This window comes from Panthera leo, chromosome E2 (genome assembly GCF_018350215.1).
Source record: "Panthera leo isolate Ple1 chromosome E2, P.leo_Ple1_pat1.1, whole genome shotgun sequence".
NCBI lineage: Eukaryota > Metazoa > Chordata > Mammalia > Carnivora > Felidae > Panthera > Panthera leo.
In genome coordinates this window covers 53,007-80,324 of record NC_056693.1, presented here as the reverse complement: position 1 = coordinate 80,324, position 27,318 = coordinate 53,007, and the positions used below count along the sequence as shown (strand labels likewise).

General features: G+C 54.9%; 3 protein-coding genes across 30 annotated transcripts in view; 1 reads left to right on the top strand and 2 right to left on the bottom strand.

Annotated features, from left to right (window-relative positions):
- Positions 1-452: 452 nt before the first annotated feature.
- Positions 453-3,054, bottom strand: UBE2M (ubiquitin conjugating enzyme E2 M). Its single transcript, XM_042920636.1, has 6 exons — positions 2,869-3,054; positions 1,712-1,806; positions 1,539-1,577; positions 1,324-1,427; positions 1,066-1,129; positions 453-969 (listed from the first exon to the last, which is right to left on the bottom strand). The coding sequence occupies exons 1-6, from the start codon at positions 2,975-2,977 to the stop codon at positions 829-831; spliced, it is 552 nt and encodes a 183-aa protein (XP_042776570.1). The 5' UTR covers positions 2,978-3,054; the 3' UTR covers positions 453-828.
- A 4,688-nt stretch (positions 3,055-7,742) lies between these two features.
- Positions 7,743-17,406, bottom strand: MZF1 (myeloid zinc finger 1). Of its 7 annotated transcripts, XM_042920599.1 has the most exons (7): positions 16,919-17,387; positions 16,387-16,569; positions 15,166-15,602; positions 14,538-14,721; positions 13,759-13,829; positions 13,518-13,638; positions 7,743-9,389 (listed from the first exon to the last, which is right to left on the bottom strand). In XM_042920599.1, the coding sequence occupies exons 1-7, from the start codon at positions 17,004-17,006 to the stop codon at positions 7,957-7,959; spliced, it is 2,517 nt and encodes an 838-aa protein (XP_042776533.1). In that variant the 5' UTR covers positions 17,007-17,387; the 3' UTR covers positions 7,743-7,956. The 7 variants fall into 7 exon arrangements, with proteins under 7 accessions (XP_042776533.1, XP_042776539.1, XP_042776538.1 ...); XM_042920605.1 differs by lacking the exon at positions 16,387-16,569 and having other exon boundaries at positions 14,523-14,721; positions 17,316-17,406; XM_042920604.1 differs by lacking the exon at positions 16,387-16,569 and having other exon boundaries at positions 14,523-14,721; positions 17,250-17,386.
- A 71-nt stretch (positions 17,407-17,477) lies between these two features.
- LOC122209048 (tigger transposable element-derived protein 1-like) overlaps positions 17,478-27,318 on the top strand; it is a 35,662-nt gene continuing 25,821 nt past the window's right edge. For 10 of the 22 annotated variants that reach the window (XM_042920614.1, XM_042920612.1, XM_042920608.1 and 7 more), the window contains exons 1-5: positions 17,478-17,753; positions 18,657-18,669; positions 18,765-18,815; positions 21,401-23,306; positions 24,146-24,551. In XM_042920614.1, coding sequence (XP_042776548.1) covers positions 18,665-18,669; positions 18,765-18,815; positions 21,401-23,306; positions 24,146-24,277 — 2,094 coding nt within the window. In that variant the 5' untranslated portion in view covers positions 17,478-17,753; positions 18,657-18,664 and the 3' untranslated portion in view covers positions 24,278-24,551. Of the gene's footprint in view, positions 17,754-18,569; positions 18,670-18,764; positions 19,187-19,206; positions 19,446-20,876; positions 20,957-21,400; positions 23,410-24,145; positions 24,552-27,318 lie in introns of those variants that run through there. The other 12 variants (XM_042920620.1, XM_042920622.1, XM_042920624.1 and 9 more) reach the window with 12 other exon arrangements.

The following is a 27,318-nucleotide window of genomic DNA, read 5'->3' as shown; positions in this document are numbered from 1 at the left end:
TGGCCACCCCAGAGGTCCCGCACCCCACCACTTCACCCACTAGAGGGCCCAGCTCATCCGACGGACCCTGACGTCTCCCTAATATTTCTGGACCTCAGGCACCTGGTAGCACCAGGGACAAGTTCTTAATAGGCCCAACCATGGCAGGAGGGGGCAGAGCTGGAGATGGCATGGACTTTCCTCTATGCTGGCTTACCAGCCAGGAAGCAAGTGGTTACTGGATCCTGCCCCTGGCTGGTCCCAGATTGGGATTCATTCCATCTAGCCTGAAGCTTGGGGTGTGGTCTCCCTACTACCCCCCTCCCCTAGGGCTGGTTCTAGGCACTGGATAGCCTACTGAGGGGTACCCTAGTGCCACCTGTGACCACACATCTTCCACCACGCTTACTGCGAGAGCCCTGGTGGACATCACCTCCCCCTCCCACCCCCAGAGAAGGAAGAGACGGAGGCCATGCAGTAACATTCCCCTTTAATAGCCTGGTGGGACCTCCAGTGGTGGAGGGGTGGGGTTCCCAAGCCCCAGCCACCCGGTCCCCTTGGCCACCCACCCCAGAGCCCAGAGTGGGGGGCTGGACAGCACCCAGCTGGGGGCTAGACAAGCCAATTCATTTCCCATCGCTGAGCGGGTCGGGGGGAGGCAGCGCCGACCTTAATCACATGGTGGTTAAAAAAAAAAATAACTAGGAGCGGGTGGCAAGGAGGGGAGGCAAGGCCAGGGCATGGGATTCCCCCACCAGCCACCCCATGCCCCCCACCTGTGGCCCCCAATAAATATTTGCAGGGGACGCCGGGGCTGGTGGCCCTGGCAGGGGTGGGCGTGCGCCAGCCCTATTTCAGGCAGCGCTCAAAGTAGGTGGAGCCGATATAGCCACCTCGCATGGAGCGCTGCACATTCTGCTCAAACAGCCGCCGGTTGTTCTGCAGGACCTCGGCGGCCTCCTTGTTCAGTGGGTCTTCAGGGTTGGGCTCCTGTGGCCGGTATGGGTGGGGGTCAACAGGCCCTAAGAGCAGAGAGGGCCAACCTCCACCCCCCCCCCCCCCCGCCTCACCCCCACCCCTACTCACCAAGAAGAGATACTGCAGGCCATAAATTATGGAGTTTATCGTAAGGACTGGTTTCCAGTCCTCTCTGTGGACAAAGAATCAGGGTCAGACACTGGTGAGTGGCCACCACAGAGCCTGCTGGGACTGAACAGGTCAGGCCCAGGAGAAAGCTAAGGGCAAGACTTGAAGAAAATGTGGAGATGAAGAGATAGAATACCACAGAGCACAGGAGAGAGGGAAAGGGCAGACATCTGTGCAGTCCAAAGTCAGGGCCCTCACCTGAGGATGTTGAGGCAGACGTTGCCCTCGAGGTCAATGTTGGGGTGATAGACCATTGTCTCACACTTCACCTTGGGGGGGTCATGTGGGTAACCCTGGCCCACCTGGCTCCAAAAAAGAGAGAGAAAATAGATAGGTGCCCCAGCAGTGCCTGGTTGGGTCCTCAGCTGTTGCCTCCTCAGCCAGGGGGCCATCCCTGCCCACCTGGGACTCACCTTAAAACTGAACACAAACTTCCCACTCTTGTAGAAACCCTGTGAAAAGAAAGAGGAAGGTGTTAGGGCACCATCCTGCAGGGCCTGGCGGGTAAACCAGGTCTCCCAACACAAGGTGCCCCCCCCCCCCCCCCCCCGGCCATGCCTGGGAGTCCAACTTAGTGTGCCCTTACCTCATCAGGACAAATAACCAGTTTGAAGTTGAGGAGATCGTCTGGATCTGAGAAACTGATGTCACACGTCTTGGGCAGGTTCAGCTCGTTTATGTCTGGGTTTGCACAGCAGAGAAAGGGAACAAAAAGAGGGAGAGATGAGGGCACTCAGAGCAGGTGTAGGTGCTAGATCCATGGCATACTTCAAACATGCATTTTCAACTGTGCTATGCAATAGTTCCTGGCCCAGGGTAAGATCCAATTCTTCTGAATTTATAGCCTTATGTCTCAGCACTTGAGAGCTGGGTACCCCCAACCCAGCTCCCAAATGCTCCCACTCCCATGTGGCCTCCAAGAGCCTCCAACTACCCTAAACCTCAGGATCCCTAAACATGACCTCCATTTTCTAGTGGACACTGTTGGTCCCCACCTATCCACCCAAACTCAAGGATGCTGCCCCCCATTGTCTCCTCACCAATCCTGTCCCCATGTCCCTCCTCTCTTCTGTTTGTCATCCCAAATTCAGGTACCCATCTAACCCTCAGACATATGCATTCCCATTGCTGTACCCCTCTAAGATTCCCACCGCCTACAGCACAACAGTCTAATTGCAACCTTACTCCCAACTCCAGTTCCTAGCACACACTCTCGCCCCTCCATGTGTCACCCCAAGCCCCAAAATAGCCGTGTGACCCCCAGACCCACAAATCCGTCCCCAAAACTTACTGTACCCCATCTGATTCTCAGATTCCTAATGATCCCAACATACTTCCCTAAATTTTCTCCCACTCCTATCCCCAATCCTTGGCCCCCCACTATCCAATCTCCTCTTTGTCACCCATATTCCTGCTGACCCCTATATTCTGGAGTCCCCCGCCTCCTACCCGCCCTCCATTGATGGACTCTCTGATTCTCGGTCCCTAATGCAAGATGCCTGGCTTTGGCTTTCTAAATATCCTAAATGTTCTACATTTGGACCCCTGTCTCTGACCCCTCCGGTGACTACATTACTTACCCCTAATGCCCCATCACACCAAACTAAGGCCCTAACCTCCAACCCCCACTTCTGTGGCCACATCTCTGACCCCCAATGACTGCATAATTCCACTCCCGAAACCTTTAACATCCCCCCCCAGGCGCTGACCTCCGACCCCCACCCCCATCCCCCGAACCCCTACCCTTCTGGATCCGCAGCTGCGCAGCCGACGCCTTCTTGCTGCTGCCCTTGGTGCCGCCCGCCGACTCCTCCTCCTTCTTCTGCTGCTTCAGCGAGAACAGCTTGATCATCCTGCCGCCGCCGCCGCTGCCGCCGCTGCGGGGCCCGGGACCCCGGCCACCCGGCCCCCTGCCGCCACCCGCGCCGCCTCCGCCACTCGAACCCGCCGCCGCGGCCTCCTCCGCTGCTGCTGCCGCCGCCGCCCGCCCGGCCTGCCGCGCCGCTCCGCGCCCACCGCGCGGCCCGCGTCGGCTCCCGTAGTCCGGCTCCGGCCTGGCCCAGCGCCTCGGACTCGCTCGGCGGCGCTCGGGCCGACTCGGCTGTTCTCGGGCCCGCTAGGCCCCGCCCCCACCCGGCCGCTCCCTCCTCCCCCTCGTCCGCTTAGGTCCCCTCAGGCCCAGCAGCGGCCGTGCCGCCTGTCCGTTCACTCGTTACCACCGCGAGGGGGTGCGGCTCGAGGGGAAGGAGGAGGCGGCGGCCGCGGTGGCGGCGGCCGCGTACTGAGGGAGGCTCGGCTTCCGCGGCAGCAGCGGCTTCGGCGCGGAGGTCCGCAACGGCCTCGGGCGCCCCACCGCTTCGGATATTTCCGTCGCTCGCCGACTTCGGCTTTTCTCGCCCGGCCTGCGCTGTGCGCCTGCGCAGCCGCCGCCACCCCGCGTTGCTCAGCGATAGGTCTTGGTATTCGGACTCTTTCGGCTAAGCTCGGTCATTTCCGGGGACGCTCGTGGGTCCAGGCATGGGCGGTGCCGCCGCCATCTTTAAGTGGGGCAGGTTCAGGTCGCTTCGCTCGTAGTCCACCCGTGCAGACGGCTGAGTGGGTAGGTCACATGAGGTCCTTGCCCCTGGAGGTCACAGAGGCAGGGTGACCAGGGCGGGTCGGAGCCACGGCGAGGCCATAGGCGTTGCCCAAGGAGTGCGGGGTCGAGTACCCTCGATGTCCCACCGCAAACGCAACACGCTCGCGGAGATCCTGGCTGAGGTAAACTAGCAAATAAAACGTGTATTGCGCTAGAGAGTGGTAAGCACTTTGGGAGTTCACATAGGTGGACACTTAGATGGGAATGTGGGGCAGGGGTGTTCTCAGAGCGGGTCCCGAGTTCCAGTGGGGACGCTTTGCGATCTTCAGCTCTCGGTATGGTCAGCCTCCACTCCAATCACAGCTCAGCGTTTCTCTGAGGGCGGGAGAAAGCGGCGCGGGGCGGTTCTGCGACTTCCGGTTGTCACCACGGAAACCGTCAGGCGGGTGAGCTGCGCGGCGAGCGTTGGATCGGGTTTGGGGCAGGGCAGATGGGTGCATCCGGAGCTCTGCAGCTTGGTCCTTTTGCGACCGAGTGCGGCTCCCGCTGTACGTCCCCTTGCGTCTCTAAGGCGACCTACCGTCATCGCCTGGGGCTTTGTGGAAGAGGTCTTGGCGGTCCAGTTGGGCCGGCGCTGGGGTTGGATAGGGGTGTTTACGGGTTCCTCTCAGCCGTCGACCCCGGAGCCAGGCCCGCAGTCCTGACTTAAGTGGAGTCGCCCTGACGCCATCTCATCCCCAGCGCCTCCTCAGACCCGACCTGGCGTCCACTTCAGCCATCCTCACCTCAGGGAGTCGCCTCCACCTCTTCGGATCTTGGGCTGGCGTCCATCTTGGCCCCAGCCTCCTTAGAGGCCCTGCTCTGTGGGTTCTCTGGTACCATTGACGTCCTCGGGCTCCATGGACAGATCCCAGTCGTGTCTTTGCAACTGCTTCCTCTTAGGCCCTTCCATTCTCAATGTCACCCTCCCAGACACCCCTTTCATTCCTCTGGTTGTGCCCTTATGCCAGCCTCACAGTCTCAGCATCCTTTCTTAATTTCTTTGTGCGTTGCGTGCTGGAGAGGTGCCAGGGTGAGGAAGGGGACTCAGGAGCATCAAACAGTTCAAATTGGGGGCTGACATTGCAACCATCCCAGCGTTCTCAGGCTTCAGACATGGCTGGTCTCAGGACTCATATGGCCCCTCCAGACTCACTCTTCCTCTATCCCTTTCTCTCTGTTCTTCTCAGCCATTCTGCTCTCCCGATTTATCGTACAGGCTATCTCCAGCTGAAGGTTGATGACCATTCTTTTTGCAGCCAGTCTCAGGGGTGTTGCCTATTGGTCACACTAAACCATGTGTCCATCCTCAGGCCAGTTTCTGAGGCCCATCAGCTGAAGGCCCATCTGAGGATGGGGTACGGTTCCCTGGAGAGGTGGCGCTGCACTAGCCAAAGCTAGACTCATGTGGTCTGTGACCTTATGGCTTCCTAACCATCCAGTGGGGAAGACTGAACCATGAAACAAAATGCTGGGTAAAGGGGGTCATGGGACCTGGACCAGGAAGGAGGGGATGGCTGTGCTGAGGCCGGGGATTGGGTTGGAAGTGGTGCAGCTGTGTTTCCCTTGTTATTCTCATGGCCACACAGTGACAGAGGGGCACAGGTGGTTTGGGTGGTGAGGGTGCCTGTATCCTCTGGGCCTGGCATTTGGAGGGATTGGGCAGCACATGGCAGGTGAAGAGTGAGAGTGGAAGTGCACTTGGGGTATTGGCACAGCTTCTGGGAGCTGTAACTGGGAAGATAGGATTGGTTTTGGTGGAAAGGAAGCGCAGGAGCGGGCAAGGAAGGGAGGCTGAGTATTGTGGGCCTCCAGGCTGGTGTTGGGATCAGAGGAGTGGTTCTCTCCAATGGAGAGAATTGGACAGGTTTAGGAGGCTTGGGGTTGGGATTAAGAATAAATGGATGCATGCAGCATAGGGAGACTGTGCTTGGGAGTAAACAGTATAGGCTCAGGTACAGATGATCCAGGGACAGGCTGGTTGGGCACTGTTGTAGCTTCCCCAGATGCCAGTGCCTTAGGGGTTCCTCTCCTGGCTTCCCCCTGTGGCTCTGGCTGAGTGAGGCCAAGTGGTCATCCTGTCTAAGCCCTCCGCTCTGCTGACAGTATGGCAGCCGTTGGGTTCACAGTCCGCAGCCTGGCTTGCAGAGGTGTCCCCAGCCAACTGTAGAAATAGCCTTTTGTGGGGCGGGGGGTGTTGGGGCTCTCACATCAACTTTCATGTTTGTTTCTTAGAGGACTGGTTCAGCATGGACTTCTCATGACTTTGGGCATGGGGCCTTGGCCTGATGTCTGCATGCTTTTCGTGTGTGTTGTAATTTTTCTTGTGTGGAATTTCAAGTTGTTAAGTAGTCATGTGTGCAGATTCCTCATCATGCTCTTCTTAAACCAAGATGATCAAAACATGAGAGCAGCCTTTCTTCTCTTTGTTTCTGATTATAAAATTCACACAGGCTTTGAAAAAAATCCATGTCACAGGATTTATGAAGTTGTGGCAGTACCCCTCACCCTCAGAGCACTAGGCATCTCAGTGTTTGTGTGCCTTCCTTAATCTGACTCCCAGCCTCCGCCTAGGGACCAGTGACTGCCCTCCTCCCCTCTGATTTATATATCCCAGATTAGAGTCCTTAGAGTTCCTTTTATAGTTGGAGAGGACAATGAGTGTTGGCATAGGGCCCAGGGGACTCCCCCCACCCCCAACTGTGTCACATGGGGGTGTCCCTACATGGGGACCTGTTGACTCTGCCAGATGTAGATTCCACAGTGGCCCTAGTCCTGGTTGGGGCTAGGCCAGGGGGAGATGGGGAGAGGGGCAGAGTAGGATAGGGAAGGGAGCAGGAAACACACCTTCTCTGGGATGGCTATTGGAAGCCTCTCGCCCAGGTGGCTTGTCTTTCCCTGATTTCAGGACTCCAGTCTTGTGGCAGCAGAGGCAAGTCCAGGTGTATTTCTGGAAGAAACTTGGACATGAGCCTCAAGAAGTTGTTCCTAGGGGTGCCTGCATGGCTCATTGGGTTAGGTGTCTGACTCTTGAGTTTGGCTCAGGTCATCTCCTGGTTCATGAGTTTGAAACCCTCAGAACGAGAGCAAGGTGACGCCTGCCCAGAGTGGGGTTTAAGTCCCAAGCCAGATCGTGATGCATGAATATTCTTTATTTGGCACTACTTTTCATTCTGTTTTTGGCGCCCAGTATACCTACCGTTTGGGGGGCAGGGGTGCTAGGTCAAGGGCCTACAATCAGATGGAGGGGGCAGATAACTAGGGCAAGAGAAAAAGTAGAGGGTTCCAGAGATGCCAGCCCACAATCTGCAGGCCATTGAACCCGTAATGGCAGCAACTGTATTTTCATGTAAGCTGCTGCTGGCTGTGTTTCCTATGGCTTGCCACTGAACACATTCCTCATAGAGACCATCCAGTGTGGGGGAGCCTTTGGGGGTTGTGCACCTGGCCAGGGTTGGTGGAGACTGTGGCCCATGGAATGTGAATGATTACTAGAGGGCTGGGGAACTGGCCTGGGGCCAGTTGACTTCAATTTCCAGACTGGCTGGGGTTCTATCCTAAAGGGAACCTAACCTGAGCACCTGCTGGTAGTTAACATGCATGAAAGAATCTAGATTTCTAGATAAAACCTTCCAGCTTTTATGCCTAAGAAATGGCTTCCTTGGTTTAAAGTTTTACAAACATATCCCTAGCTCTGGCCTGCCGGACACGAGTTTGCTACTTCTGTTGCACCTGATGATCTTGGCTGGCTGGGGAAAACTGGGCCAGTCCTCACTTGGTAGTTGACCCGACCCAAGGTTGTTCAGGTTGAAGGCATCACAGACAAATAGTACAGTAGGCATGGTACAAGGCAGCACCCACAAGATGCTGTTAGGAGTCACCTCTGCAGGGGGCCATGGCTCTCACAGAGACTGCGTGGTTGCAAAAGTAGTAGATGGGTGGGGTGGATGGAGGGACCCGCCCAACTACTGGGGAGGCATTGAGTGGGTGGATACCAGACCCAGGTTCTGTCTGTTGTTTATTGAGCACCTACTGGGGATCCAGGTCCTGGGTGGACCTGCCCGTACCTAAGCTTGATCACAGCCCTCACAACAACCCTGTGAGGTGAGTGTTCTGCGTGGGCGTGCGTGCGTGCACACACACACACACACACTCTTCCCCCCAACAAAAGGCCAAAAGAGAGGGACGTAGAGGAAGGGTACCGTGAGCGCTGGTTACTCGGCACTGTGGATGCGCTGGTGCTGGATAAGCTTAGTGCTCTGGTGGAAGCGGCGGCCACAGTCCTGGCAGGCAAAGGGCTTCTCGCGCCGGTGGGTACGCAGGTGCTGTGTGAGCGTGGGCCTCTGGCGGAACGCCTTGCCGCACTCCGGGCACACGTAGGGCCGCTCGCCTGTGTGGATGCGCCGGTGTTGTGTGAGATTGGCGTGCTGCCGGAAGCTCTGGCCGCAATCAGGACAGGCAAAGGGCCGCTCACCCGTGTGGATACGCTGGTGCTCGGTGAGCCGGGAAACCTGCGTGAAGCCCAGGCCGCACTCACTACAGTGGTAGGGTTTCTCCCCAGTGTGCGTCCGCTGGTGGCGCGTGAGCTTCAGACGCTGGCTGAAGCGTTGGCCACACTCGGGGCAGGCAAAGGGTTTCTCGCCTGTGTGCACGCGCAGGTGCTGTGTGAGCGTGGGCCGCTGGCGGAACGCCTTGCCACACTCGGCGCAGGCGAAAGGCCGCTCGCCGGTGTGGATACGACGGTGTTGTGTAAGGTTGGAACGTTGTCGGAAGCTCTGGCCGCACTCGGCGCAGGCGAAGGGCCGCTCACCACTGTGTACTCGCCGGTGCTGCAGCAGCACTGAGCGGCGACCGAAGCGCTCACCACACTCCACGCAGCCAAAGGATTTGTCACCTGTGTGCACTGCCTGGTGTTCTAGTAGTACAGCGCGCCGCGCGAAGCTCTCGCGACACTCGCTGCAGGGGAAAGGCCCTGGGGGCTCAGGCGCACCGGGAGGTGCAGCGGGTGCAGCGCCAGGGCCGGGGGGGTCGCCGTGGATGCGCTGGTGCTGCAACAGGTTGGAGCGCTGTCGGAAGCTCTGGCCGCACTCCGCACAGTGGAAAGGCTGCTCGCCTGTGTGCACACGCCGGTGCTCCTCCAGGCGGGTGCTGCGCACGAAGCCCTGGCCGCAGTCGCTGCACACAAATGGCCGCTCCTCAGTGTGTGTGAGTTGATGGCGCAGAAGGTGCGAACTTCGGCTGAAGCTCCGGCCACACTCGTTGCACACGAATGGCCGCTCTCCCGTGTGTATTTTCTGGTGCCTCAGTAGGTTACTGCGTTGGCTGAACACCTTCCCGCACACGTCACAGTGGCCACCTCTCCCTGCCCCGGGGTCCGTGCTGGGCCGGCCCCGGCCCCGGCCCCTGGGAGCACGCCAGCGGGCTGTGCCTAGCATAGGGCTCATAAGCTGGCAGGAACCCTCATTCGTGGGGTTCTGCTCACCTCCTGGGCCACTGGGGAGCAGGAGCGCACGTGAGAAGCCACCTTCATGGGAGGGTGACCGGAGTTGGTCCGTGAGGCCCACCATGCGGAGGTCCCAGGGGATATGGAAGTGGGGGCTCACAGTGCCTGGGCCAGCAGAGACACTTTCCATCTGGAGTGCAAACCCTGCATTGCACAAGGGGATCCAGTCATGCATGCCAAGAGAACTGTTCCCGACCCACTCCAGCCGGTGGGAAAGAGTGTGAACTAGAGGTGCCTGAAACTAGCCAGTGAGGCAGACAGAGGTAACAAGGGCACGGCAAGGACTCTTATCTGTGTTTCCCAAAGGAGGTGACAAGGGCACAGAACCTTGCATGAGGAGGAGGATTCAGAAGTTGGGGACATGCTTTCTAGGCCTGGCTTAAGTTTGCAAAAATCATCTTTCTGGAAGGGCTCTAGGGCAAAAATGGGTCAGGTGGCCCTTGCACTAGGTGGTGATGGTTTCCACAAATACACAGAAGTGGGTGGGTCTGAGGGAGGTTGGAAGTGGAGCCAACAGGAAGGTAACTTGGAGGGGAGTGGGCCAGGCCGCACGACTTTGGTCTGATGTGCCTTGCCTGAGATGTGCATGGGGCACCTGAGGGGCAGAGACTACATGCAGCTGTGGAGTTCAGGAGTTGGGGCTCAGTCTGCAGGGAAATGTGACCATGGCAGCTGTGGCATATGCATGGCACACAGAGCCCCGGCCCTGTGTGTGATCAAGTAAGAGTGGGTGTCTATGGAAAGAAGTAGCAGGTCCTAGCCACGCTGTGAGCACTCTAGCATTAGATGCTGTGTGAGGAAGGAGGTGTAAGCAAATGCAACTGAGAAGCAGGGACTAGAAAAAGAGGAAGGCTGCAAGGAGACTAAGAGAATAGCAAGGACTTCAGTGGGTGACAGAAAATCCAGCAAGTTGTCAAAGAAAAGTCATAAATTACACTGTGTCAAAGGAAATCGTTCATGCACAGCATTGATAACCTTAGAGCCAAAAAATGAATGACAGATTCTCCAGAAGCAAAAGGGTAATTAAGCTTCTAAGTAAAGAGCTCCAGTTAATCAACAAAACCAATGACCTGACAAAACACGGGCAAAGGAGGTGAACAGGAAAGGAAATGTAACTAATACTAAATCCCATAATATATGCTCAATTCACTCCTAAGAAAACTGAATATTAGAGTTGTAGTCATCTATCATTCTCACACCCTCCCTGGAGGGACCCAAGTGTTTGCATGCCTTGCTAGTAAGCGAAATGGGAAGCCAGTGTGGCAAAATACATTAAAATAGCAAATTTCTCACACTCTGATCAGCAATTTCACTTTTATGCACTTCAACAGTTGTGTTCCCCACTGTTCAAAATGACCTATATATGAGATTTTTCAGTTCACCACTGGAAATCCACACAAAGGAATGTAAGTAGGAGCTGCGATGGATAAACAAGTGTGTCCACAGTGAGCCACAGGGGGGCTTTACGCAGCTGTCCAGAGAGGAGGGCACCTGCTGCTGTGTGCTGAAGTGGGAAGATGCAGGAAAAATGTCAGGTGTGAAACATGGTGATTAGGCATTCACATGTATTTTAAAGAGAAACAAGTATGTATCTGAATCTGTGTTTGCTTTTTTATGCACAAAATCTTTTTGGAAGAACACACAAGAAGATGGTAGTGCTGGCTGTTGAGGGACAAGAGTGTATAACACAGGCAGGGGAGGGGCATTCCAGTGTACACTCCCTTGTGCCTTTTGAATTTTCTAACATGGGAATATATTAGCTATTTAAAATACTACAATGAAGGGGCGCCTGGGTGGCTCAGTCGGTTGAGCGTCCGACTTCGGCTCAGGTCATGATCTCGCGGTCCGTGAGTTCGAGCCCCACGTCAGGCTCTGTGCTGACTGCTCAGAGCCTGGAGCCTGTTTCAGATTCTGTGTCTCCCTCTCTCTCTGACCCTCCCCCGTTCATGCTCTGTCTCTCTCTGTCTCAAAAATAAATAAACGTTAAAAAAAATAAATAAATAAATAAAAAAAAATACTACGATGAAAACACTGGCTGCACAGGAGCAGCCAGGAGTCCTGAATGGAGACCAAGGTAGCTGAAGGAATCAGTTATTTGAAGATGCGAACTCTGGTTGTCCACAGAGAGAGTGTGGATACAGAGAAGGAACCTGCCAAAGTGTCTGAGGTGGTGGTGCCAGTGTGGATGGAGAAAGCTGAAAGACTGTGGGGTTCTGAACTGAGAGAGAAGCAGGTCCAAGTTAGAGGTGGTGGTCAAACAAAGTACGAGGCCCAGCCTGGCCAGCCAGTTTAAGACTAAAACAGCAGATTAGGGATGTGCCAGATCCTACTCTCTCAGCTCCAACATGCAGAAATGACAACAGAACCTGAGAAAATATTTAAAAATGTTTTGGACAGCTCCAAAGGAAAGAAAGGACAGTTGGTGGGGCTTAGGAATCCAGAGCCTGCACAGTGAGCTCTGAAGCCCCTGTGACTTTAGTCCCCAGGTCTAAAGCCAGGCTCTGTCACAAAGCTGGGGGTTGAGGACATGGGCTGGGTTAGCTCAGTCCACCCACATACCTGACCAGGAATAAGGTGCTTGCTTTTGGCTGGGCTCCAGAAGTATCGTCACTGAATGTCCTGGGGCCCAGATGGTACTTCCACTTCAAGGTTATGAGTCTTCTCACCTAGCATGATGCTTAGGGCAGGGACAAATGAAGCTCCTACAGCTATGAAGGGCAGACTGTCAACAGTACAACCAGCTGGAGAATTCACACTTGAGGAAACTAAACTAGCTAAACAGCCTGGAAAGGACACTAAAGTATGTCTAAATCCTCAAAGGAGGAATCACCATCCATGAAACAAGGACATTATGGAAAAAGGATGAATTAGGATCCTTATTGACAAAAAACATAGCAAATGGAGACTTACAAGTAATAAAGGTATCTATTTTAACTTTGTTCTATCCTGAAATAACAGTAAAAACCACACCAAAATTTTTTGGTTTTTAACGCATCAGATCCACAAAGGTGAGAGGAAAGGAAACAAACCCCGTAACATTTTCTATTTCAGAAAGCTAAGGGGCAAATACTAATTGTGTAGCAGATTGGAGAAAGTGCATATTAAACTAGTAGTAAAGAAAGTGGAAAAACAAACAACAACAATAAAACCAACCCCAAAAAACCCAAACCCTGTTTGACCCCAAAGAAGACTTGAAAAGTTCAGGAGCTGGAGGTAGCAGGTAGCTCTGGCCATGGAGGTGAAGAGGCAGGGCCACCAAGCAGGATGGGGAGGCTGTTCAGCAGCAGCTGGGTTGGACTGCTGCAAGGAACAGAACTGGGATGTCTGCACAGAATTCTGAGCAAATAGTGGGCACTGCTGTAGCTCTGATTCCTGGATCTCTTCCCCCATCCTGGCAAAAGGCTGGGTTGAGGGTAGGAGACCATACTGAGGAAGCAATATAACCAAGAACCAGGTAACAGGCATACCAGAAACAAGGGAACAAAACAATGGAGAGAAAAAAAAACCGAGAGAAACTATTCGAGGTAGTTTCCCACAATTGAGTGATATGGATTTCAAGTTGAAAGGGCTCACCAATGATGATGAAAAAGCTTTGAAACTAAATAAAAAGAATTCCTCAAGCAGCCAAACTAGCCTAATATAGAATGTTAGATCAGTGCGTTTTAGAGATGTAGCATGTCAAAACTTTTTATCTCCCATACCATAGTTTGCAGAAAGGTCCCCCAGAACAAGGGAGTAAACCAAGAAAAAGAAGGGGTCCAGGAAACAAGAAAGAAGATGCAGGGAGACTGGATGATGGCAGACCAAGAGTGGTAAAGCTGAGGTGGACAGCAGAAGGCCTTTAGTCTCCTGCTCTGTCCTGCCCGATCCTCAACCCGTGTCAAGGTCCCTCCTGCCCACTGTCTACTAACCTACTATCCTTGCCAGATCCAGACCCTCCCTCCCCGACTATCCAGACAGTGGGATGCAAACCCAGAATCCATCCAGGATGGGAGGGCTGGGAAAGGACGGGGGTGTGGGGAATACAGGCCCTGCTCTAAGGAGGTTTTACTATGGTGGGGAGCAGTAGCTGGAGGGAACAGGTTGGCTGAGGGCTCGACTTATGAGGACAGGAGATGCTGAAAGTTACATGCTGCAAGGGATGGTCCACGGAATGGAGAAGTTTGGAGATGCTGGAATGAGAGGGCCACCTGAGCAGGGCCAGGACTGGGATGGGTTGATGTGCCGCTACCATGCAGAGGGCCTTGCCCCACCATGTTCCATCTCACTCACCTGGAGGAAAGATGCCCCCAGCTTCCTCCTGCCACAGGGCCCCAGGATGCTCCCTCCACGAAGGTCCCTCAAGCCCAGTCTCGCTGTGGGGAGAGGCCTGGTCCAGCACTATCTCACAATCCTGAAACCATAGTGGTCACTGTTCGTCTGTGCCCAGCTAGGTCCAGGGAGGGACCTATCTGACCCCCACCCACTGAGGCTCCCCAGACAGGGTGGGGAGCATGGTCTGTATGGGGCTCACCTGGGCCTCTTTAGGCAGGAGAGTGGAAGTGGCTTCCTGGGGATTGGCTAGAGGCCCAGAATCCAGAAGCTCTGTAGAGGAAGGTTGGGGTCAGGTGGCCCATGGGTGTCCCCACCCCACTGCCCTCCTCAGTGGTATGCCAAATGCTGGAATCCAAGTTTGGAGCTGGACATGGCTGGGCATCTCTAAGGGCTCAGCCTGGGGGTGGAGTAAAGCAAAGCCCCCTTGAAGACCACAGGAGAAGTTACAGCAGGATGAGACAAGCTCAGGTCTGTGCTCTGTACCCTTGCATGAGTCCTGGGTAGGATGGCCAGTGAGGGTGGAGAGAAGCACTGCACTAGGGTCCACACAGGAATGATGGATGGTGTGGGAAGCCAACTTTGGCATCTGCCTGGAAGGAGTAAAATGGGGAGGGGTATGCCTTCCAGCACCCTGGGGTCCTCCCTCAGTCACACCAACCCATATTCAAGCCTGCTGCCTGCTCTCCAGAGAATTGCTATTGTCTCCTAATGGATCTCCTTGGGGAGTGAATCCCACGTGCCTCACACACAGAACCCCAATAGCTTACTACTCCATGCTAGGGGAGAGCAGAGAAACATAGTTGTAACAGTCAGACTTGGCATGTGAGGAGTAGTGATGGCCACTAGCTAGGCAGGTTGTGGGGGCTACTAGGGCATATGAACAGTTCCATCCAGCAGGGGACCTTTAGGCTGTTGAGGCCCGGCCCCTCTGGTCCACCCAATCAGGCCTTGGGCCATGCATACCTTGTGTGCCCTCACCTGGGTCCTCTGTAACCATGGGCTCCTCTTTCACCTGAAGGCCCAGCGGTGACTCGTGTGTGGCTTCAGATGGTGTCCCGGGTCCACGTTCTGGGGTCCGTGGCTTGGTTTGAAGGAGGGGCTGGAAGTTGGAGGGTTCCATCTTCTCTGATAGCACTTCCTGACCCTGTACTTGGACTGTGACCTGGAGAGGTGCCCCCAAACATCAAGGGCCCAGGCAGAGAGTTGGGTTTTGCACAAGCAGGGGGGTTTATGGGCAACCACCCCATCACAGGACTCCAGGGGTCCTGACCTACTCTGTTCTCCAAGGACCCACTTCCCTCCAGGACTGAGCCAGGAGTGAAGGGACCACCCGCAGTTGCTCTCCTGCTGCAGGCACCCAGGAATGCCCAGTGGTCTCCCTCTCTCCCCACCGTGCATCCCTTCCCATGTCCATGACTCCAGGTGATGTAGGGATAGACCAATGAGGCTGGCCCTGGAAACGCGTCTATGCTCACACAAGGTCTGCTGCAAGTGACCACTTCTAAACCACAAGGAATAGGTGTCTGGCTGAGCATGGCACTCCCCAGGGTGGGGCAGAGCTGGATACTGTTCCAGCCTGGACCCTGGCTCAGGGCCACAGACTCACCCATCTTCGGGGTCCTCCTGGCTCCTGGCGAAGCCCCTCGACCAGGGCGGCTGCTTCTTCAGGGCTGCCTGGCCGCTGTCCCTCCACGCGGGCCTGGATCTCAGGGGGCAGTGCACCCAGGAACCGCTCTAGGACCAGGAGCTCCAGCATCTGCTCTTTGGAGTGAACCTCTGGCTGCAGCCACTGGCGGCATAGCTCCCGGAGCTGGGCCAGGGCCTCTTGGGGACCCACTGCCTCTTCATAGTGGAAGTGTCGAAAACGCTGGCGTGCAGTCTCTGGGCCCGGATCCCACAGGGCAGCGTCACCCTCCTCATCTGAGTCCTCCAGCTTCACCATGACAGGTCGCTCATCTTCCAAGGATGTGTGACCTGGGGAGCCTAGTGCTGCAGGCCTCATTGGAAAGACTGGGCTGGGGGCTCCAAGGACAGTGTCTTCCCCTGGGGGAGGAATAGGATGAGGCTGCTGGGAGGAGGACAAACAGCAGCAAATGCTTACTAAGCACCTACTGTATGCTGTGGTGTTCCATATTCAGACCTGCACCGAGTGGAAGGCAGATAAGAAAACGGGCACAGAGAGATGGTCACAAGCCAGGCACCTGAGTCTCTGGTCTCTAGCTGGGACCTAGTCTCTGGTATTCCCTGCTCCAAACACAAGGTGCTTCTTAGGAATAGAAGGCACCTCCTCTCCTCTAAATCCTGTCCTTCTATGTGCACCACCTCATCCTTGCCCTGTGGCTGTCAGGTAAATGACATTTACAACATCCACTACCCTCCCCCCCCCCCCCCCATTCAGCCTCCAACACCAGTCCATCACTGCACCACCCACACTCCCATCTAGTCTCTCAGACCATTCCCTTCTCAACTTGTTTCTACAGAGCAGCCTCCCTCCACCTCTACCCTCCCCCCCCCCCCCCCCCCCCCCGCCGTCCCCGGGGCAAAGTCAACTGTGTGGCCAAGCCTCCAGGCAGCATCCCCCCCCCCGCCCCCATTCAGCCCCATTCTGAACCAGCCGAACTCATTATCACGCTACGTAATGCCCCATCATCTCTTCAGTTTCCTGATTTAGGCAGGGTTAGGAGGTGATGGGGGAGCTCCAGGGGGCCCACAAAGGCCCCAAGACCACTGGACCGGGTGCCTGCAAGCAAGGTTGGAGATTCTGATCTGGCCTATTTGCTACATAACCTTGGCAAGTTTCTGTGAACCTCAGTTTCCCCATCCTTACCGATCCCCTGTAAGTGGGGGCGCTCCCCCCTCCCTGCCATTGCTGCTCCTTTTGCAGCTGGTGTTAATGTGCAGGCTTTGTGAAGAAATCTGAGTTTATTACGTGAGTAAGAATCGATTTCCAGGGTCGCCTGATCCCGTGAGTCAAATTCCGTTCCTGAAGGTTCCAGGTCAACCCGAAACCCTGGGAAAAGGCTGGACCATTTTTAAGCCGGCCAGCCCCTGCGAAGGTTTCTGCACTACATTTACCAGAAATCTTGGAGGGCAACTTCCACTTGGGAGAGCGCCCTCTTCCCACTCCCAGGGTTGGTCTAGTGCCGCCAGGGCAACCGGGAAGGGGGGGCGGGGCTCCGAGAGCTTGTCGCTGTGGCATTTCAGTGATAGATGAGCGTCGCCGACAGCACCGGGCTCACCGAGAGGGAGTGCTTAGGTCCCTGTTCCGCACTCCCGCAGGGTAGCCGCAATCCAAGAGTTAGCGGTCGCCGCCCGGGTCCCCGCCCAAGCCTTCCTCTTTGAGAGGTCCCCGCCCTCACCTCCACGCTCAGCGGGCCGCTCCGCGCTCCTAAGCATGCGCAATCGCCGACTTCCCCCTCCCCGGACGTCCCAGAATGCTCCACGCATTCAGCCCGAGTGCCACCTGGCTCTTCCCCCACCCTCGCCTCGTTTTCCACCCTCCTCCCCTGTCCCCCGGTGTAGCATTCGCAACGATCAGATCACACGCCCGGCCGCCTCTTCCGCGCTCCCCGCCTCAGATCCAGGCGTCCATGCCCCGTCGACGTGCGTAAGCTTCTCTGGGGGCTTCGAACAGCAGCACCGCCTTCCCAACCGCGCATGCCCCCCACCACGTTTTCCTCAATTCTTTACGGGTGTTCCTGGGATTAGCAGGGTTCTGCACCAATCACCGTCCTCGCTAGGGCGCCGGCAACCGACGTCTCCATGGCAACCTTCTGCCTCGAAAGGGGCACCTCCTTCATCGCCCGCCGGGACGGCAGATTCGGAGAGGCTTGGCCGCGTGCTTTCTGGGAAGTGTAGTTGGCTGAGACCTCCGTGCGCGTACGCGCAGCCAGACGACGTCCCATTGTGTACGTGGCGGGCCCGGGCGTTTCCATGGTAACCGGATGGGCTGACTAGTAGGTCTCCAGCTCAACCCAGGGGAGCCGCTGGCCGTCTGAGAGGCGATGGGGGACGTGGGATAAGGGCTTGGGGAGCGGGCCGGAGCAGAGAAGCCGAGCGAGACAGTAAGGAAAGACAGACGCGAAGACTTCCGGGCAGGGAGAGACCCAAAGCCTATGAGGGTCCACTCGGGGGCAGAGAGATTCAAGGAGAGACCGTGAAAGTAATTGAACAGATACAGAGACCGAGACACGGGTAGGAAAGAAAGTCAACGGGGAGGTATTTCTCCTTTCAGAGACCTAGAGAATGTGATAAGAAGCCAGAGGATCAGAGAGTCAGGGCTAGGTAGACAGGAGTGTCCGTAAAGTTAGCAAGAGGGAGGGAGATCAAGAAGGGGTGGATATGAAAGGTGAGACAAAGTGGGAGAGTGAGATAGATTCACAAAGACAAGAAGTGCAGATATTGAGATTCAAGAGACAGATAAGGAATACAGACATACAGAGGCAAGAGGAGAGGAAGGGACAGAAATTAGAGATGGATTGAGAGTTTTCAAAGACCTAGAGAAGGGTGACAGACGGCAAGTAGAGACAGTTGGAGGGAGACTTGTTAGGGAAACTTATCCAAAAATTGACAATAGGACAAAACAGGATGACTGGGGACCCTCTCTGCGTTTCCTAGCATTGTCTACCAAGCCCACTTCAGCTTATCTGATTCCCTATAAGTAACTCTTCAGAGGCCAGATTGCAAATGCTTGGCGTTAAGAGTTGTATCAACCTTACCACACTGAGACACCCAGGCCTGCTCGCTTGTAGGGCACCAATTCGACTTTGGGCTTTTATTTCAGTGTTCCTTATTTCTTTCTTTTCTATTAAAGAATTTTCTTTTTTAATGTTTATTTTTGAGAGACAGAGTGAGACAGCGCCAGCTGGGGAGGGGCAGAGACAGGAGACACAGAATCCAAAGCAGGCTCCAGGCTCTGAGCAAGCGTTCAGCACAGAGCCAGACGCCGGCCTTGAACCCACAAAGTGAGATCATGACCTGAGCTGAAGTCAGACACGTAACCGACTGAGCCACCCAGTCACCCCTCAGTGTCCTTTATTTCTTTCACCCTTTCTGTTCTTTCTCATCTTCCCGGAACCACCTATGTCATCCTGCTAGTTCCCTCCATGAGGTAAATAACTGTTTGCCATGTACTCCTTGAGTTTATTTTTAACTTAAAAAAAAAAAAAAAAGGATTTGACAGTCTGAGCGGAATTAATTCTCCAGGATGGGGAACAAACTGGGAGAAAGAGGTGACAAAGCTAGGAATGGAAGGAGGTAAGGAGGATAATGGAAAGAAAGCAGGCGGCGGGAAAAATTCGAGAGAAATTAAACAGAAAGCAAGTCAGCTTTGGGTAGAGACAGCCAACGGCGCCCCCGCCTGGGCTCTGCGCGCAGCATCCTCGTCGTCGAACTACATTTCCCGGCTGGCCTGCGAGCGCGGGGCGCAGGGCCTAGAGCGCCGTCGGGGACTGGCCCCGCGCGGACTAGTCCAATCTCGATAGTCGCAGGCAATCTTCTGCCTCCGCCGACAACTTGGAGGCTGAGCTCGGCCGCCCCTGGGAAGAGGCGCTGTAAGGCAGGAGATGGGGAAGAGCCGCAGCCCCAGCCGCCCAGCTGAAGCAGCCGGCCCGCGTCGCGGTCCGGAGGTGAGGGCAGTCAGCCGCGCGGGGGCCCGGGCTCCGGTGGCGGGGGCTTCGGCACCGTTTCTCTCGGTCCGAAACGGCGAGAAGGAAGAGAGGCCGCTGCGCGCGCAGGCCGGGACGAGCGCGAATGGGCCAATCGAAGATTCCGGCGGTCCCGAGGCTTTGTGGGAAATGTAGTCTCAAGGGGACGAGCCCTTGGCTCCGCCGAGACATTGGGCAGCGAGCCTCCACCGGCGGCGGGTTTGGAGGCTTTCTCACGAGGGTGGGTGGGAGGGAGGCAGGGAGGGAATGAATGAATGAGCGTGTGGGTGAATTAATTTAAAATTGTGGGTGAGCAGAGGAAGGCATGGATGTTGAAAGAACAATGGCGCAGCGCGTGAGTGGTTCAGTAAGCAAGAGGAGCCTTTCTCATGTCCACCTACATTTCCCTGCCTCCCAGGCATGGGGGACCTGTGGCATGTGCCACCTTATTTTAAGCCATGTGTAGTCCATGGATCCTTGAAGGTATCGATACCATAGCCATGGCAGAAACAAACCTGCCAGTCATTAGTCCCTTGTATTTCGCACGCACTACACACACACACACACACACACACACACACACACACACACACATATACATACATATACACATACACACACATATATATGTGTGTGTGTGTGTGTGTATATACTCTTTGATCCAGTGCTACTTCCACATGATTCAAAATGCAAAACGGACAAGGTGAAAAGCATGCTTTCCACCGCTGTACTTAATTTAATAATTTCATCAGCTAGCGACTACTGGATTCACTATTCTTGGGTCTGAGGACACAAGGGAGAGCTCAGCCAACACAGCTCCTGCCTTCAGGCAGCGTGTAGGTGGAGAGGGCCTCTTTGATTAGGTTACATTTGAGCAGAGATCTGTAGGAGAGGGAACAAGCCATGCAGATAACGGAAGTGCCCAGGCCCTGCATGGGCTGAAGGAAACAGGAGCAAAGGCCCTGAGTCAGGAGCACCCTTAGTCTGCCCCAAGGATGTGGGCAGGAGTGAGCAAAATAAAAGAAGAGGCTCTAAGACACTTGAAGAATCTGGTGAGGATTGTGGCTTTTACTCAGAGCTGGGAGGGCTTGAACAGAGGGGAGATAGGATCTTAGTTCTTACTGGATCTTTGTGGCTGCCGTGTGGAGAACCACCATCCTCTTCTATTCTCAGGTGCTCCATAGTTTGTGGCATAAATTAGGTTGGTTCTCTTCTGTGTTAATTTCCTATGATTGCTGTAACATATTACTGAAAAATGAGTGGTTTAAAACAACACAGATGTATTATCTTAGAGTCTTGGAGGTCAGAAATCTGAAATGTTTCTCAGTGGGCTAAAATCAAGGTATCAGCAGGGCTGGTTCCTTTTTTTTTTTGTTTTTGTTTTTGTTTAATGTTTATTTATTTTTGAGAGAGAGACAGAGCATGAGCAGAGGAGGAGCGGAGAGAGAGGGAGACACAGAATCTGAAACAGGCTCCAGGCTTTGAGCTGTCAGCACAGAGCCTGACACGGGGCTCCAACTCACAAACTGTGAGATCATGACCTGAGCTGAAGCTGGATGCTCAACCGACTGAGCCACTCAGGCGCCCCTTGTTCCTTCTGTATCCTCTATGCTTCAGTGGTTGCATTGCCTTTTTCTGAGTGAAATCTTTTGCCTTCTCTGATTACATTTAGGGCCCATTCGGATAACCCAGGATAATCTTCCCATCTCAAGATTATTAACTTAATTATACCCACAATGTCCCTTTTTCCAGGTAAGGTAATTTATTCATAGGGATTAGGATGTGAATGTCTTTAGGAACCATTATTCAGCAACCCACACTGATGTTTGAAGCATGAAAAGGGTGAGAAGCATGGAAGTGGGTACCTCATTTGCTCATTAGTGTCTGGGAGGTGGGCCAGGGTTTCTAGACTATCTTGTGGTTGCAAGAGGTTTGCTAGGGGAAGAGAGCAGAGTCTCCTAGCAGACATCTCTTGATCTCATAAGCTAAAACTAAGTGACATGCTCCTTTAGATGCAAAGGATACTTGGAAGTGAGTGTGCAGTGTTTTTAGCAGTAGGGAAAGAAGGGACTGGGCATGCCTCTGAGGCAGTGGTCAGCAGAGCTGGGTGCTCTGTGTCAGAGCACGGAAAGGCCAGCTGATGGTTGGGACTTCCATATGCTTACACATTAATGCCCATGTGTCCTTGTCTTACAGGCAGAAGCAGGTGTGGCAGGAGAGGCCAAGAGGCTGCCCTTGTGGGCACGCTGGTAGCTACTGTGGAAACTGGCAGTGCGGAGAGGCTTCATCAAGGTGTGTGGCTCAGGGAGGCGGAATGAAGACAACTTCCCGCCTGCAGGTGTCGGGGAAGGCACCCCTTGGTGGGATTGGCCTCCGCCACAGTGCCAAGCGGGACCGAAAGTCCATCACCCTGCATATGAAGTTAGAGGTGCTTCGGAGGTTTGAGGAAGGTGAGAAGTTGACTCAGATTGCCCGGGCCTTGGGGCTGGCCACCTCTACCGTCGCCTCAATCCGTGTCAACAAGGACAAGATCCGGGCCAATTCCCAGGCAGCCACACCTGTCAGTGCCACGCAGCTGACCCGCTGCCGGGGTGTGGTGATGGGCCATATGGAACGCTTGCTGAGCCTATGGATTGAGGAGCAAAAGCGGCAGAACCTGCCCATCAGCACACTGCTCATCCAGGACAAGGCACGACGGCTCTTTGTGCAGCTGCAGCATGAGCAGGGCAGTGGCACTCAGGCTGAGACCTTCGGGGCCAGTAACGGCTGGTTTGCCCGATTCAAGGCTCGCAACAATGTGCTTTTGACAGATGAGCCAGCTGTGGCTGACACCCAGGCTGCTGCCCACTATCCCCCAGTGCTGCGCACCATTCTGGAGGAGGGCTGTTACTCACCACACCAAGTTTTCAACGTGGATGAGACAGGCCTGTTCTGGAAGCGGCTGCCAGAGCGCATGTTGCTGGCACTGGAGGGGGCAGCCGGGCCTGGCCTCAAGGCCTCTAAGGACCACTTGACCCTGCTGCTTGGTGGCAACGCAGCTGGTGACTTTAAACTGAAGCCTCTGCTAGTGTACCCCTCGGAGAATCCACGTGCCCTCAAGGGCTGCTCCAAGGCCAGCCTTCCTGTGGTCTGGCGCTCCAACCGCAATGACTGGCTGACACCCAGCATCTTCCAGGAGTGGTTTACTGGCTGCTTCTGTCCTGCTGTAGAGAGCTACTGTGCCAGCCATGGCCTCCCACACCGTGCCCTATTGCTCCTGGATGGTGCACCCTGCCACCCTGCTCACCTGGGTGGCCTCTCAGCCCACGTGAGGGTTGAGTTCCTGCCTAAGAACACATCGGCCCTGATCCAGCCCATGAACCAGGGTGTCATTGCCACATTCAAGGCCTATTACCTGCGCCGCACGCTCAGCCAGCTGGTCCAGGAGACGACTGGTGAAGACCGACCCTCTGTGCAGGAGTTCTGGCGCAGCTATACTGTCGTGACTGCTGTGGACAATATAGCTGAAGCCTGGGCAGAGCTGCAGCCTGCCACCATGAACAGCGCCTGGAGGAAGCTCTGGCCTGAGTGTGTCCCTGCTGGCACCCCTGAGCCTGACACTGTGCCTCAGCTCCGCCGCAGCATTGTGGCACTAGCTCGGCATGTGGGCCTTGGAGATGCAGCTGAGGCTGATGTTGCCAGCCTGCTGCAGGCCCATGGGGAGCCCCCACCCCACAGCATCCCCCAGGATGCAAAGGATGGGGCCATGAGTGGTTCTGGGCTGCCCTGGGAGACAGGGAATGGCCTGGTCTCTAGAAAACAAGAGCCAGATTTCACAGAGGCTGTGGTGGGTGCAGGCACTGAGGAAGCTGGTGTGGGTGCTCTGAGCCCTGAGCATCTCGCCCAGGCTCTGTCTCACTTTGCTGCTGGTTTACAGGTCCTCATAGAGAATGATCCAAACCGGGAGCGCAGCCTGCGGGTCTCCCGGGGTGTCCACTGTGCCCTTGCTCGCCTCCGGGAGCTACACCGGGAAAGGAGGCGACAGTCTCGGGCAGCTGCATCCTCAGGAGGCCCTGTGGTGGTGGCAGCAAGGGAGTTGGCAGGAAGCCTGCCATTGCCCCAAGTGGGTCCCATAGAGGGTGGGCAAGTGGCTAAGGGCACAGGTCCTGAAGGTCAGACCTCTGGCTGTCCTATATGATTTGGGGCTTGGACTTGACCTCACATGAGTTCTGTCTAATGGTGTTTTGTTTCTGGAGGCCAGATACTGCTCCTTCTTCCCCATGGTTCTCATATCTCATGCTCTGTGGTCTTTGTATAGTGACCCATGACTCTAGGCTTGGGGAACAGAACGGTGGTGTCTTCTGATTGGCAGATGAGATGCAAGGCCCAGGAGTGCTCACCCATGACAGAGATACACCCTGTAGTATGGTAGTTGCCCTGCACAGTCTGCCAGGGTGGTTTTCCTTGTGGTGAGGGGCCAGAACTGAGACCAGCCTCTTCCATTTTCCAAACCTGACCTCTCCCTGCACCATTGTTACCCTTCCTAGCCAACTTTAGATGAGGGTTTCCTGCTCTTGGCATGTCCTTTCTCACTTTCCATGCCACCCTTACCTCTTCTGGCTTCCACAGCCTCTGTCGTCTCAGTGCCAGAGCACTTTGGCTCACTGTGACTGTTGATAGCAGGGATCACTTGCTTGGTTTGGAAATGTTTTCTTCTCTGAATTTCTGTGGCATGGTGTCTTGGTTTCCCTCCAGCCTCTGAGCTTTTTGTGATTCTGACAGTCTCCTGGTTCTGGTGCTCTTTGGAAAATACCATCCACTCCTAAGAGCTCAGTGGTCACCTCAGAGTTAGCTCCCAGTGCATTGGTTATAGCCTAGCCTCTCAGATGTTAGACCCAAAGCTCTAATTCTGATGGACACTGCCCCACCTCCTGACAGTCTTGTTGTCTCCCTTCATTCCAGTTTGTTTTCCTGTCCCCCCAAACTGTAATCACAGGCATCATGGGGTGTCCACCTGATTGCCGAAACACCACTTGGGCCAGCAAACCACAGTCAGTCAGCAAGGGAAGGTGTTCTTGTGCTCTAGCTGGATGAGCCACAGGTGGTGGGACAGGGATGTCTGGGCTCCTGGACTCCTTTCAACACAGGTATCTGCATATGTCTGCACACATGCGCACGCACACGCGCGCACACACGCACACGCACACGCACACACACACACACACACACACACGTGCCAAAAAATAAAGATGGGAGAAAGGATTCTTGCTACCTCTGTCTCAGCTAACATTGCATTGATGGGCTTGCTGTGAACTCATCACATGGGTCAGGACCAGTGGCTTGAAGGATCAGCCTTACTGGAAGAAAGGTGAGATGAGGCCCCTTGCTTGCTTTCCTGGGGAGAATGGTAAGGGGGATGAGAAGGAGAAGGGAAGCTTTTCTTAGGATTCTGGTGGCAGACTGGATTGGTTGCACAATGTATGAGCACTTATAATGTGCTAGGTGTGGATTCCAGGGTGAGTGAGACTGACTTCAGGAGCTGCCAGTCCAGAGGTTGTTACATTCTATGTGACAAGGCTATGACAGGTCACTCAGGAGGGACCCCACCAAGCTGGGGACATGGACATGATAGGGTAGGCTTTCTGGGGAAGTGGTGTCTCAGTCTTCATCTTCAGGGACCTTGTTGACAATCAGGAAACCCGTCATTTCAAAATGCCATGTTACAGAAGGGCTTGACAGACACAGCCCAATGTGGTAGGGTGGTTTGTAAGGGCCTAAGGAATGGGAGGAAGGAATATCCTCCATGGAGGCTGAATGCGGTGCAGCAGCTGAAGGAGGCAGGTGACCAGGCAGGAGTCGTTGAGGCCAAAGCCCAGTGGGTGGAAGGTGTAGTCGCATGAGCAGCCACTGGAGACCTTGCAGACATTGCATAGCGGAGACTAGGCATGCGTGTGCCCGTCTGGCTCCAGGGCTCGTTTGTTCAGAGCCGGGGACAGCGCCTGGCCCTCAACAAATGACTGGAGAGCCCTGGATTCGTTCAACCAGCAACCTTCAGCAGGTCCCTGAACATTTCCGGGGGGCCCTGGTGGTGCGACAGGGAAGCCCCGTGTCTCCTGTGAAATGCACTGGCTGCAACTCTACAGGTTGGATCTCTGACGCGTTGGGGACTACGTTTCCTAGAGAACCTAGCCGACAGAGGCGGCCTCCTACGCCTTTCAACTCCGGCAGCGGGCCGTTGCCATAGACCTGCAGGAGCAACCGACACCCGTGTCCCTCACCTCTTGGCCTGCTTGCGTGGGTTGTCGAGTAGAGTTGGGGGGTGTCGGGGGGATACAAGGCGCCGGAAGCAGTCAGTAGAGGGCCCGGAAGCTCCCGGTTCTTGTCCCCAGGGTGGTTGGTCATTGTTCAAGCGCGGTGGGACTGGTCCGTGTGGCTGCTTGGGGCGGTGAGTCCTGGCGCAATCCGGCCAGGAGTGTCGGAAAGGCCTGAGGTAGGGTGCGCAGCCGGTGGAGGACAGCAGGGGAGGTGGTGCAGAGAAGCACCACCCGTTTCCCTGGGAGCCCAGCTAGTCCTCCGGGAGAGGTGGCTCAGGGGCCCCTTGGCTCTAGAGTCTTGTGTGAGCGGGTCCTGGCCCGGAAGTGGTTCCGGGCTGAGGTCAGCTCTCGCCACCCTTCGCGGTTCCATCAGCCGGTTGGCGCTGTTATCCTACACGAGCCAATTTTCTGGGCTTCCCTCCTTCCTTTTTAGATTCACACCCAACCTACACCCTCAAAACTTCTCACTTCTTCTGGGGAGTCTCTGGATTTCCTCAGTCCAGACCTGAGTTCCTTTTTGCTCCCACTACTTGTGCGTTCATCCGTGAGAGTGATGGGGAGGGGTGCTCCCCGCACATGGCGATTAAAATCCAGACCCTTATACTGCCAAACTCTCTGTAGGATCGCCCTGACCACATGGCTCTTGCCTGTGCTGATCCTGCTGGCCAGAATGTTCTCTAGCCACCGCCTCTGGGCACCTGGTGGTTAGGTGGGTGTGCCGGGGGTGGGGGGGTGGGTGGGGCGGGGTGGTGGTGGTGGTGGTGGATGGAGGTTCCCCAGTTTGGGAACCTTGACCAACCCATATAACAACATGTGCTGGCACTGAAATTATGTGTTAAAGTTGCAGTGGTAACAAATGGTCGTTGCCAAAAAAATTGAGACGGTGTGTAGAGATTTATGAAAAAAAGTGGACTCCTCCTCCAGTTACTTTCCCCAGATTTGCTTGCTGGGAGTTTGTTTTTCAGGACCCGTTTCTGAACATTTATTATAACAGTAGCTTCTGCATACATGCACACACACATACACCTCAGAATTTTGTTGCTTTAAAATATGTCAACATTAGTGGGATCACATTGTGTGAGGACCGCCACAGATTAGTTTCTTGTTGAACATTGTAGAGTGGACATCTCTACTTGACATTTGTTGATCTTGGCTAATTGGTATGAGCTGAGCCTCTTGGGCTCTGTAGGAGTCTGCCATGGGGGAAAGGAAGGCCTTCCAGCGTAGGTGTCAGCTGTTGCTATCCCTGCACCTGACCCATGCTGGCTGCCCTGCAATTGTTTTTAGTTTCCATCTTTCTCTTCCAGTCTGTCCTCTATGATGAAGTTTTGGGGTGATGGCGGTGGGGGGGGGGAGGGTTCGTGGGGTCAGAGCCAATGACCAAGAAAGGATTCTTGAAGATATCTGGTGCAAAAAGATGATTTTATTAAAGCATGGGGACAGGACCTATGGGCAGGAAGAGGTACACTGAGGTTGTGACAGGTAACTCATTATATACCCTCAGGTTGGGAGGGGGTCAGGGATAGAGTATGTCTTTAAGGAATTTTGGAAACAAGGTTTCCAGGACCTTGAGGGGCTAGCTGTTGCTAGGGAAACACCATTTATCACCGTTTAATAAAGCCTCAGTGATGAGACTCTTTAGATGCATATCGGGGAACCATAAGCTTGGAGTATGATTGCCAGCATATATCTTGAAGCAGTTGAAATAAAGGAAGTTGACTTACAGGATCCTTGAGGTTGGGATAATGTGAAGCCAAGGTTCTCTTTTGCTCCCAGCAAAGTGTCATCCTTGAGGTAGCTGAACTCCTAGAGGGAGGTCAC

Coding starts and splice junctions, on each gene's coding strand:
- UBE2M (XM_042920636.1), bottom strand. CDS start 2,977: ATGATCAAGCTGTTCTCGCTGAAGCAGCAGAAGAAGGAGGAGGAGTCG. Junction 1,807..2,868: donor GCAGCTGCGGATCCAGAAGG/GTAGGGGTTCGG, acceptor GTGCAAACCCAG/ACATAAACGAGCTGAACCTG. Junction 1,130..1,323: donor GTCTGCCTCAACATCCTCAG/GTGAGGGCCCTG, acceptor CTTTGTCCACAG/AGAGGACTGGAAACCAGTCC.
- MZF1 (XM_042920599.1), bottom strand. CDS start 17,006: ATGCGTGGAGCATTCTGGGACGTCCGGGGAGGGGGAAGTCGGCGATTG. Junction 16,570..16,918: donor GCGGCCCGCTGAGCGTGGAG/GTGAGGGCGGGG, acceptor GCCTTTTCCCAG/GGTTTCGGGTTGACCTGGAA. Junction 13,639..13,758: donor TCCTGCCTAAAGAGGCCCAG/GTGAGCCCCATA, acceptor CTATGGTTTCAG/GATTGTGAGATAGTGCTGGA.